The 12,542-nt window shown below is 40.1% G+C and overlaps 1 protein-coding gene across 8 annotated transcripts in view; it reads right to left on the bottom strand.

Annotated features, from left to right (window-relative positions):
- Positions 1–1,128: 1,128 nt before the first annotated feature.
- Positions 1,129–12,542, bottom strand: part of erg (ETS transcription factor ERG) — a 262,777-nt gene continuing 251,363 nt past the window's right edge. For all 8 annotated transcript variants that reach the window (XM_043701331.1, XM_043701336.1, XM_043701330.1 and 5 more), the window contains 3 exons: positions 7,581–7,640; positions 6,347–6,394; positions 1,129–4,089 (listed from right to left, as the gene is read on the bottom strand). In XM_043701331.1, coding sequence (XP_043557266.1) covers positions 3,569–4,089; positions 6,347–6,394; positions 7,581–7,640 — 629 coding nt within the window. In that variant the 3' untranslated portion in view covers positions 1,129–3,568. The remainder of the gene's footprint in view (positions 4,090–6,346; positions 6,395–7,580; positions 7,641–12,542) is intronic.

Genomic DNA, 12,542 nt, shown 5'->3' with positions numbered 1-12,542 from the left:
CCTTTATGCTCTGAGAAATATTGCAGCTTGGGTGGCGAGCTTCTGAATAATTTGAATTCAGGTCACTCTCAGAAATTCGTGATTTGGAGATGCCGGTGTTGGACCAGGATGTACAAAGTTAAAAATCACACAAGATCAGGTTATAGTCCAACAGGTTTAGTTGGAAGTACTAGCTTTCAGATTGCTGCTCCTTCATCATGTGGATGTGAAGGAGCAGCACTTCAAAAGCTAGTGCTTCCAAATAAACCTGTTGGACTACAACCTGGTCTTGTATGATTTTTAACTCTCAGAAGGATTTGAGAAGTGTGTACATAGGAAAAATAGCAGCTCTGAACATATCATTCTCTGACTAGTTATAACAGTTTATTGCATACTGTACTTGCAAATATTGGACCAAAATTTTTTTTTTTTAAGATTAGATTCCCAACAGTGTGGAAACAGGCCTTTCAGCCCAACCAGATCCATTTGCCCTCTGAATGATGCGCCTAACACTATGAGCAATTTAGCACAGCCAATTCACCTGCCCTGCACACTTGTGGGAGGAAACCAGAGCACCCAGAGAAAACACATGCAAACTCCACACAGACAGTCACCTGAGGCTGGAATTGAACCTGGGACCCTAGTGCTGTGAGGCAGCAGTGCTAACCACTGAGCCACTGTGCTGCCCTAAGTGAGGATACATTTTCAGTATAAATGTCACCAACACCACAAAATGTACATGTTTCACATTTGACAATATAGCTGCAGTATAAGTGCAAGTTAAACCCAAGTTAGAGTGCAGCTTGACTCCAGGGTAAGATTCCTTGATGGAATCTCATTAGTGGGACTCTGTGCTCTACAGTCTGTTCCCTGGGATACACACCAAGACAAATGTCAACTGCACCTGGAGAACTATCAACTCAGTGAAAGATGCTTTTTGGTCTGCCTGAAACTTGTTGGTCTTCCAGAGCAAGAAGTTGACCTGAACTGAATGTTGCAGACTGACACATTCCAAGACCCAGGACTACGTGCTGAAGGACATACTAAAGCTAGAGATCTTTTTCCTGAACTTAAATAGGCATCTGTTCAGTTATCGGACTCTCCCCATGCCTTATATGCAGGTAAATATAAACTTATACAAGTAAGAGATGCCTTTGGTTTGTTTATTGGATAGAATCAAACTCCATTTCTTGCTTGTTTCCTCACACTCTACTGTACAGAACCGAACTGCTTTAATGGCAATGTATATATAAAGATAATTTTAATGAATAAAGTATATTTTTGAAATTTAAGAAAAGATGCCTTGATGGAATCTCATTAAGCTTAATCTCATTATTATCAAACATTTATTCTAAATTGACATGACAATGCAGCAAAGAACCAAATGCCAAGTATGGACTGTAACTTGAGGGACAAAAAAATCATTTTTCTAATGTATATTTATCTGGATTAGAATGAAGCTGTGAAGACTTGGTTGTTGAAACCTTCGCAATTCAATGTCTTCTGTTGTGCCTTCTCTCGCTGCATGGGTCAAACTCTTGAAGCACTGTCTTCCTAAGAGCACCTGTGGGTGTACTTTAGTCACATGGACTGGTGTAGAACAGGAGGAGGCTCAACACCACCTTCTCAAGGGCAATCAATGCTGGCTACGCTTTGCCAGCCACACTCATATCCCGTGAATGAAATAAAAACTTAATTTCTCTTCCTAGTTACTTTTTAAAGGCTGCATGATTTTAGTCAGTTTTTGAGAAAGTGAACCTTAGAATCCCATTAAAAGAGAGGATTATGTCATGTAAATGGTTATCTTGGCACATTTTGCAGCAATAAAATTAACTTTATTGAGAAAAACTACTTAATTTTTTTTCAAAAAGTCCATTAAGCCTTTCGAACTGGTTTCTAATAATATCCAATCTTGTAAGGTGTGAGTCTCCATCTATTCAATCTTCAGGCAAGTAGACAGGTTGTCCATACGTAGGTGTGGCTGCCATCACATTAATTGACCTTAACCAACCCCCTCACCTTCTGTGTCATATAGTGCTATGATAAGCTTGAGGTATAAGTAACAATGGGAAAAACAAACTCTGAAATGAAAGCCAGGCTTATTTTAATACATATATAATTTGCATCCTATGTGCTAAGAGTTTCATATGTAAACATAAAGCATATTTCATTAAAAAGAGTTATAAATCGAGGCCATAATGTTTAATCGCATTTTTTTTTTCCTCTTTTTCACTTTTTTCTGTTTTTGTTTTGTTTTTGTTTTGGGTTCATGGTTGGCCGAGGTCAACTCGTAGTGTCAGAAACAAAGGAATATATAAATGCATAAGTTACATAATAAGTTCACAATATAAAATGCAAAATAACCTTGATTTGAATACTTATTTCTTACAAACGCACAGCGTTCGCGACTCTTCACATCTGGCGACCGCCTTGGTTTAAAAAAATGCATTTGAGATCTCCTCAGGTTTGATAGTGGGCTAGTCCTGGCCCAAATGTGCAGGATAAAGAAAAACGGTAGTAACCTCCCAAGTTTCAGGTCCCGATCAGTTTTACATCAAGCACATTTACAAGATCCCCGGTTTTTTTTTTCAAAATGTAATAATTCCAGACAATCCCAGTTTTCCAATTCTTAAGAGATGTATTTTTTCCCTCGGTTATGAAGTGTTTTGGCTCCAGATTTCTGTTTTGTTTTCTTTCTTTCCTTCATATTAATGATTATGAAGACAGGTCTGTCATTTTTGATTCTTCTTTGGAGAATCCTTTTTTACATCCAATTGATATAGCCTTGTTTTTGCATGTCCATTTAAAAATCACAGACACCAGCTTATTCCTTTACGCCTAACTCTTCAGTTCTCTTTTTTTCCATTGCCATTGCCTAATTTCTATTCCAACACATAGCCTTCTGCACATACTCAAATCCAAATGCTTGGCTCAAGCCATGCAAAGTAAGAAATCATTGTACCAAATCATACAGTCTTGTCCAACAGTCTCCCACAATTTTGTTTTTAATATACTTCGATGATAAATCCTGTTAACAAATAAATTCCAGAAGGTATAAATATTTCATTTCAGACAGCCAGAGTTTAACTGCTGAAGAAGATCCAAGACGTTACACTTCAGGTATCTGATTTTGAGATTCGACTATTACATTATTTCTGACATGCTTTTCATTCTCTTGCCATGTGTTGATATTTGTTTCTTAAATTCCACAATCTTATTTCACATGCAACACACATTGTCTTTCTAACAATTTGTGTTGTCGTTCCTGATTTTCAGCAGGGATCAGTCGATCCTTAGATCTTCTTTCAGTTCATACGCTCTCCATAAAGTTCTCCTCTTTTTAATAATTCAACTCCAGTCAGTTAGCCAGTTATAATGTCTTCAACAGACAGACGTCAAGCTTATTTCTATATGTCAACACACGGTTTTACCTCTTCCAGTATTTGAGACATCACATCTTTGGTATTCCTGTATGGTTTGAGACTATACTTTGTGTTTTTTACCTCCAATTTAAATTCATAGTTTTTAACCCAATGCTCCATTCCCAGAGCAGTAACCCAAGTCTTAATTGAAAAAAAATGAGCATTGTTCAATAATATGTTCCAAGGTGAGATGGCATGTGGGTGGACGGATGTCTGGCATTTGGATAGATACCTCCAGTTGGAGAATTCCAGTATGGACTCGGAGCTGCAAAGAAACTAGAGGATGTCACAGGAAGAGCAGGAGGGTGAGGAGCCACAAAATTCACCTTTTGCTGGTGTGCATGATAGGTACTCATATATGAGATATCTGTTGGGTACTTGTACATGGAAGACTCAGGGGGGTGGGGTTGCAGAGCTTGTGCAATCCCATGGAAGTCAAATTTGTAAGCGTAACGCTTACCGTGGACTTTGGTCATGATGTTCTTGTCGTAGTAGTAACGCAAGGCCCTGCTCAGCTTATCATAGTTCATGTTGGGTTTGCTCTTCCTCTCTCCCCAGCGTCTTGCCACTTCGTCTGGGTCTGTCATTTTGAACTCTCCATTAGTTCCTTCCCAGGTAATGCAGTTAGCATTGGAGCTGTCAGACAGAAGTTCCAACAAGAACTGCCACAGCTGAATCTGCCCACTTCCTGAAATGAAATAAATATATTTTATGTTAATTCATGGAAAATCATTTCCAAAAAGACTCTTTTTTGTTGAGATACAAAGGTGAGTGCCATGGTCAAATCATGGAATTTCCCTCCTGTGGGTATTGAGGGTCAACCTACAGCATTTGCCCTATAATGGTTCGAGAATGATGTGGAGGAGCCGTTGTTGGACTGGGGTGGACAAAGTTAAAAATCACACGACACCAGGTTATAGTCCAACAGGTTCATTTGGAAGCACTAGCTTTCAAAACACTCCTCCTTCATTAGGTGGTTGTGAAGCAGTACCATAAGATACAGAATTCATAGCAAAAGATTACAGTGATTCAATGATGCACAAACACAACACACACACACATATAAGTTTGTGGAGTGAATTTTTACTTGCAGAATTATATTTTATTTTGCTCAAAAACTGCCTGAATCTATGTAAGATTCTGTAAATCCCTTTTTTAAAAATAGAATCAGTCTGAACATTGGGGCACAGACAGCCTCACACAGGGCACCTCACACCTTCAATGCATTATCTGGGTCAACATGGCACCTATTGTTAAAGTTCACTTGAGAATGTAACTTTAAGAAAGTTCTGGAATTTACAAATGAAAGCACTGAAACCAACATGGTCATTCTAAAAGATGAGAGACTTAACAAACAATCCAGGTCTTTTTCAATATATAATTTCAGTTACATCATTCTGTAAACTTTTGCTATAAATTCTGTGTCTTATGATCTTAAACTCCACAACCCCCTGATGAATTAGCAGCACTCCGAATGCTAGTGCTTCCAAATAAACCTGTTGGACTATAACCTGGTGTTGCATGATTTTTAACAGTGATACAATAATACATTGAACAAAACTAGATTGTTAAATCCTTCATCTTTTCGAATGGATTTGCTGGTTTCAGTTCATTAATATGTTAATCCTAGAACTTCTTTTAAGTCATATTCACACTGCACAACAATCATCAAGCAGGGGTGTTTCCTCCCAGTCGGGACACACTTCAGCAGTCAGGGACATTTGGCCTCAGATCTTCATGTAACCATCCTCCAAGGCAGACTTCGGGATACGCAACAACACAAAGTGGCTGAGCAGTAGATGATAGCCAGGTTTGGTGCCCATGAAGAGGCCTCAACCGTGACCTTGGGTTCATGTCACACTACAGGTGAGTCCACTACACTATACACTCTCTCTCACTCACACACACACTCTTAAATACTCACACACACATGATGACCCTCTCTCATACACAAGCTCTCTCTCATACACACACATACACCTCCCACACACACATACCCACGCACACACCCTTTCATGGCCTTATAGCACACTCACACACACACTTTACCAAGCTTACACACATTCAAACACGCACTCTCTCATGTGCAGTCACTCACACGCATACACTCACTCTGTCTCTCTCTCCTGCACGTGCACACACATGTAAGTTTATGGGTTGAATTTGTATTTGCAGAATTATACTTGCGGATATCTTCTATTTTGCTCAAAAATGCAGAAAAAAATGCAGGGAGTGAATCCATATAATATTTGTAAATTCCACTCTGAAAATAGAACCAGTCTGACTCAAGATTGGTCTGACTCACTCCTTTAAGGCATTGTCTGAGTTGAGATACCACATTTTGTTAAATTATCTTGAGAATGTGACTTAAGAGAAGTTCTGGGATTAACATATTAAAGAACCAAAACCAGCAAACCCATTCTAAAAGATGAAAGACTTAACAATTTAGGTTTGTTCAATGTATCATTGTATCACTGTTATCTTCTGCAATACATTCTGTGTCTTGTGGTCCTGCTTCACAATCACCTGATGAAGGAGCAGTGTTTTGAAAGCTAGTGCTTCTAAATAAACCTGTCGGACCATAACCTGGTGTTGGCTGATTTTTAACATGGTTCAAGAAACCAGCTCTTTTCAAGGGCAACTAGGGGTGGGTAATAAATGCTGGTCCAGCCAGCAATGCTTATGACTCACAAGTGAATAAGAAATAAATTAATAAATGTTCACATGAGAGATAAAGTAGATCAATTTCCATACTACTTGATGTAGCAGGATGGAAACTGAGTAAAATAAGGAGTTCCACAATACTGAGGCCTTGGGAAGATATTATGATGGGACAATCAATATTGAAGGTGAAGTGAGGAAGACAAATGAAAGAAGAATAATTAATTAAGAAGTACATTAATTCTTACTCTACTTCCTTTTACTGAACTTTATATCGAACTTACCTGGGTTTGCAAGACGGCTACTTGTAGGCCCAAGAATCTGATAAGGATCTGTGAAAATCAAAAATAAGTATTAACATACTGATCTCTTTCTGAATGAAGGTAGTTTTTTCCAATTTTATGAAGTCCCTAGAGTTAAGACTTAAGAAATAAAATTATCTTAGCCTTCTGAATGATTCAATTATTTAGATGCTCAGCCATACAGACCCAACAAGTTCAACATTCAGCAGGTCTGGCGGCAACTGTGGAGAGAAATCAGAGTTAACCTCGAATCGAGTGAGATGTTAACTCTGATTTCTCTCCACAGATGCTGCCAGACCTGCTGAGCTTTTCCAGCAATGTCTGCTTTTGATTTACAGAATCTGCAGTTCTTTTGGTTTCATTGAATCCCTACAGTGTGGAAACAGGCCATTCAGCCCTTTGATTCCACACCAACTGTCTGCAGAGCATCCCACCCAGAGCCACCCTCTCCCTGCACATCCCTAGACACTATGAGTAATTTAACGTGGCCAATCCACCTCACCTGCACATATTTGGACTGTGGGAGGAAACCCACAAACATAGGGAGAATGTGCAAACTCCATGTGGACAGAAGCCCTGAGGCTGGAATCAAACTATCAGGCTGTCAGGCCGCAGTGCTAACCACTGAGCTACCATTCAAGTTTGGTGTCTAACATTTAGTAAGTGAAATGATATCAGCTATTGCAACAGTTGGGAGATGATAGATGACCTCCCTAGTATCCTTTACATGAGGGAGGTTTGTGAATTCATCTTTAGAGCATTGTTTCTTTTTCAACCAACTGGACCTTTTACAGCACATTGCTGAGAGCCAGTGTCAATGCCACATTCATCATATATGTTTATATTGTCAAACTCAGATGTTTTATGCAGTTTTTTTTTCAGATCTAGTTGTTTTCAGAGAGTTTGCAGCCATGAAATTTGGAATGGGAGATATGAGAAAATATTTGTTCCACTCTACACCCAATGATGGTGCTGTATAGGATCAAAACAATGTGCCACTTTGATACGGTGAGAGAGATTGTGTTAGTGACAGATTGATACATTGCATTAAAATAGGGATTTAATGCCCTGTACAACAATTGTCTGCTTGAAATGTACAAAGATTTAGAGGTCTGTAAATTACAACTATAAACTGTAATTGTAGCTTGCTTGCACAAATATTGAAAGCATCAATGCAGCTAAATAGTTAATTGTTTTGAGTTCAGAATTCAAGTACCTATTTGGTGACGAGGTTGGTCTTCCACCTTGGTTACATTTGAGGAAGATGAAGGGGTTCCTAGGGAAAAAGGCAGAAAAATATGAATTCAAAACCAATAGTTTTATGTGAAGCTGTTATACACAGTTCTTGATTTCTTTGGCAGTTTGAGCTAAAATTGTTTTGCAATGAAACATGAGAGTTATGATGCATTCTTTATTAGCTCTGGGTTTTAACCCCTTGTGCCTGAAGGAAATTGATAAATAAATCAGCAGTAAAGGATCAATCAATGCACAGACAGCATATGGCTGCCCAGTGCAACATTTAGGAGGGGAGTTCAGTTAGCTTAGTTGGCTCAATTGCTGTTTTGCAATGCTGAGTAATACCAACAGCATGGGTTCAATTCCCAAACCAGCTGTGGTAACCATGATGGAATCTCCTTCTCAGCCTTTCCCCTCACTTGGGGAATAGCTCACAGATTAAACAACTACCAGTCATCTCTCTCTAATGAGGGAGCAGCCTGTAGTCCAGTAGGACTATGCCAACTTTATCTTTACTTTTGGGAGAGATCATCAGAAGATGAGGTCATCAGAGTAAGTTATGATTGGGGCCCTAGGGTGCAATTGGATTCCAATAGCATTTTCATTGAAATTTGTGTGAGTCTGTCCCAGTGCTGTACCTTTAGGTAGTATGGTGGCTCAATGGTTTGCTCTGCTGCCTCACAGCACCAGGGACCTGGGTTTGATTCCACCCTCAGTTGATTGAGGGTGTGAAGTTTGCACATTCTCCTTGTGTCTATGGGTGTTTGCTCTGGTTTCCTCTCATAGTCCAAAGATGTGCAGGTTTGATGGATTGGCCATGGTAAATTGCTTGCCATCTCCAGGGATGGGTAGGTTAATTGGGTTAGCCATGGAAAATGTGGGGATATGTTTAGGGGCTGGGTCTAACTGGGATTCGCTTTAGAGGGTCAGTGCAGACTTAATGGGCTGATGGCATCTTTCCAAACTGTAGGGATTCTATGAGACCTACTAGGTAAAACCTGACAGTGAGACAATTCTCAATCAACTTGGGCAAAGTTATCCTTTTTGATTTTATTTCAAAATTTTCCTTGAAATGGATGAAATTTCGAGTATCTCTTACCCCTGGCTTCCCTTTCCTCAATCGCCAACCATGACATCCTCCAAATCCCCCTCTTAAGCATTTTTGTGAGAGCTGAGGCTGCCTTGGCACTCAAGCTGTCAGCACTTCAAGTCATAGAGTCACAGAAATGTGTAACATAGAAACAGACTCTTTGGTTCAATTCGCCCATATCAATCAGAGATCCTAAGTTATTCTTGTCCATTTGCCAACATTTGGCCCATATGCCTCTAAACCCTTCCTAATCATATACCCATCCAGATACTTTTTAAATGTTGTAATTATACCAGCCTCCACCACTTCCTCTGGCAGTGCATTCCATACGTGCACCACTCTCTGTGTGAAAAAATTGCCCCTTGGGTCCCTTTTGTCACTCTATAGGCAACAGCATCTCACCGTTGCAAAAATCAAAAAGACTGAGAAGAAAATAACTTGCCACCTTGTGGTCTGGGATTTCCATCTTCAGAATTTTGCTTAATCTGTACATGTTCTTCCCTACCCAGAGTATATGTATAACACTGTTTGTCTTTTGTGTCTTAATTGTGATTGAGTGTATGTGTGTGTGCATTTGGGTTTTAAAGGGGTATAGTTTAAGTTGCACAAATTAGAAACTGTATCTTTTAACTGCTTTTGTCAAAGCTTTACAATAAACACAGTTATTTTCTGTTATTGATACAATCTGGTGTGAATTGTTTTTGCCTGTGTAGCAGTCAGCTTGGGAAAATTGTCATTTTCATTACAACAAGTAGTGCTGGAGAAACTCAGCAGGTCTAACAGCATCTGTAGAGAGAGACACAGAGTTAATGTTTCGAGTCCAGGGTGATTTTTCTTTGAAACGGGAAGAAGCAGGAAATTATAGTTGTTATGCTAGGGGGAGGAGGAGCAAGTGGAACAGAGTGTGCCCAGACCAAAAGACAAAGGCAATGATCATTATGGTAAAGGAGTGGTGGACATACAAAATAGATGTGTGAATGTTAGGTGTAAAAAATAAATTTGTCCATTCTACTCATAGCAAACAAGTATATGAATAAAAACCAAAAAAACTGTAGATACTGTAAATCTGAAATTAAAACAGAAATTGCTCAAAACGCAGGTGTGGCAGCATCAGTTGAGTGAAATCAGAGTTAACGTTTTGGGTCAAGTGACTCTCCCTCAGAACTCATTCTGAACAGGTTCTGCGGAAGGGTCACTCAACCCGAAACGTTAACTCTGATTTCTCTCCACTGATGCTGTCAGACCCACTCAGCTTATTGTGTTTATGTACAAACAAAATATGGCCAGGAAAAGGTGGGGGAACATAAGAAGAATGGAGTATAGAGGTCATACAGAGGTCAGGAGCTGTGGAGCTCATTATTGCGTCCTAAAAGCCGCAAAGTGCTTAAGTGGAAAACTTGGTGCTGTTCTTCCATCTTGCCATGAGCTTCATTGGAACACTACAGCAGGCCAAGGACAGAAAAGGTAGCACCAGAGAATAGTGGTTTATTGAAACGGCAAGCAACTGGTCTCACCAACATAAAGGAGACTGCATTGTGAGCAGCAAATACAGTAGACTATATTAAGAGAACTACAAATAAAATGCTTCTTGACTTGGAAGATGTGTTTGGGGCTTAGATGTTGAGGAAGGAGGAGGTGAATGTACAGACAGGTACCACTTGAACAGACAGGTACCATAGAACATGAGGAAGTATTAGGAGTGATGGAGCAATGGACCGGAGTGGAAGGTACAGTCCTGTGGAACATTGACAATTGAGAAGAGGTAAAGATATATATCACTGCATCTCAGTACATAGGACAACTACAAGTCAAACACAAAATCAACATTTTTCATGCGTCCTTTGAATATGAATACCAGTAGGCTGGAATCTTATCATTGTTCTGGGAGCGAGGGGGGGAAAGGTGAGGACAGGCATGCAGGCAATAGTCAAACATGGCTGAAGGACATGTCAATCACAGAGTGGGGAAGGATCCATGGTTGAGGAAAAATGAAGGCATGACAGAGACAGCCCTGTGGAAGGTGGCATCATATGAATAAACGTGACAAAGATGGAGAAACTGGAAATGGAATGGAATCTTGCAAGAAACATGAGGTGAGATAGTGTAATCATACAGTCATAGAGTCATAGAGATGTAAAACATGGAAACAAACCCTTCGATCCAACTTGTCTATGCCAACCAGATACCCTAAATTAATCTAGTCCCTTTGCTACATTTGGCCCATATCCCTCTAAACCCTTCCAATTCATATACTCATCCAGATATCTTTTAAATGTTGCAATTGTACCAGCCTCTACCACTTCCTCTGGCGGTTCATTCCATATACTCGAAACTAAACAATAGAAGCCGTCAGCAATGAAGGTTTACTGCCTGGTCAGACAGCTGTGCATGTTTACTGCTCCATTTGTTTCACCTTCCTCATTGTTCCTGCTTTGTTTCTCTTCCTCTTTAAAGTTGTTTTGATGTCTTTTTTCCAAAGTTCGAAAACAATGCAACAGCTTATAAAACAGTAACTACTGCTCGTAGAATTCAAGGAAATCAGCTCCAACACTGAAAATACCTCAAAAATGGAGCAGCTTTTATTTCCACAAGTTTTTCCCATCCTCCATCTTGGATTACCCAGAATCCTTTTAGTTAATTGTGAGAGTTGGTTTGTTTATAGTGACAATCGTTGAACAGCCTATTCCTAACAATGGAAACAGTGAAGTCAAAGAAGGGTCAGGAAGAGTCAGAGATGAACCAGGTGAAGGTGAGAGAAGAATGGAAATTGGAAGTAAAACTGATGGATTTTCCCAATTCCAGAAAGTAACACCAATGATAGAGAAAGAGCTGTGAGTGGGTGCCCTAGGACTGAAACAAGAATTTTCCACAAAGAGGCAGGCATAACTAGGACCCTTACAGCTGCTCAAAGCAACACCTTTGACTTGGAGAATGTGAGACGAGTTAAATGAAAATTTGTTTAAAGTGAGAACAAGCTCAGCTAAGTGAAGCAGGGAGGTTGTGGATGGGAACTATTCAAGCCTCTTTTCAGGAAGAAGTGGAGAGCCTTCACACCATCTTGATGGGGTTTGGATGTGTAGAGCGATTGCACATCCATAGTGAAGAGGAGACAGCTAGAACTAGAAAACTGGAAATTCTGGAGCTGATTCAAAGTGTCAGAGGAATCACAAATGTAAGCAGGAAGATACTGAAAAAGGGGGGAATAAATAGAACTCAGATAGGAAGAAATAAGTTCAATGGGACAGGGATAAGCTGAAATGGCTCAATAGACAATAGGTGCAGGAGTAGGCCATTCTGCCTTTCCAGCCTGCACCACCATTCAATATGATCATGGCTGATCATCCTTAATCAGTATCCTGTTCCTGCCTTATCTCCATAACTCTTGATTCCACAATCCTTGAGAGCTCTATCCAACTCTTTCTTAAATGAACCCAGAGACTGGGCCTCCACTGCTCTCTGGGGCAGAGCATTCCACACAGCCACCATTCTCTGGGTGAAGAAGTTTCTCCTCATCTCTGTCCTAAATGGTCTACCCCATATATTTAAGCCATGTCCTCTGGTTCGGCACTCACCCATCAGTGGAAACATGTTTCCTGCATCCAGAGTGTCCAATCCTATAATAATCTTATATGTCTCAATCAGATCCCCTCTCAGTCTTCGAAACTCAAGGGTATACAAGCCCAATCGCTCCAGTCTTTCAGCATAAGGTAGTCCCGCCATTCCAGGAATTGACCTCATGAACCTACGCTGTACTCCCTCAATAGCCAGAATGTCTTTCCTCAAATTTAGAGACCAGAACTGCACACAGTACTCCAGGTGTGGTCTCACCAGGGCCCTGTACAGCTGCAGAAG

Source organism: Chiloscyllium plagiosum, chromosome 12, assembly GCF_004010195.1.
Source record: "Chiloscyllium plagiosum isolate BGI_BamShark_2017 chromosome 12, ASM401019v2, whole genome shotgun sequence".
NCBI lineage: Eukaryota > Metazoa > Chordata > Chondrichthyes > Orectolobiformes > Hemiscylliidae > Chiloscyllium > Chiloscyllium plagiosum.
The sequence above is the reverse complement of the archived record's forward strand: the minus strand, read 5'-3'. Positions and strand labels throughout refer to the sequence as shown.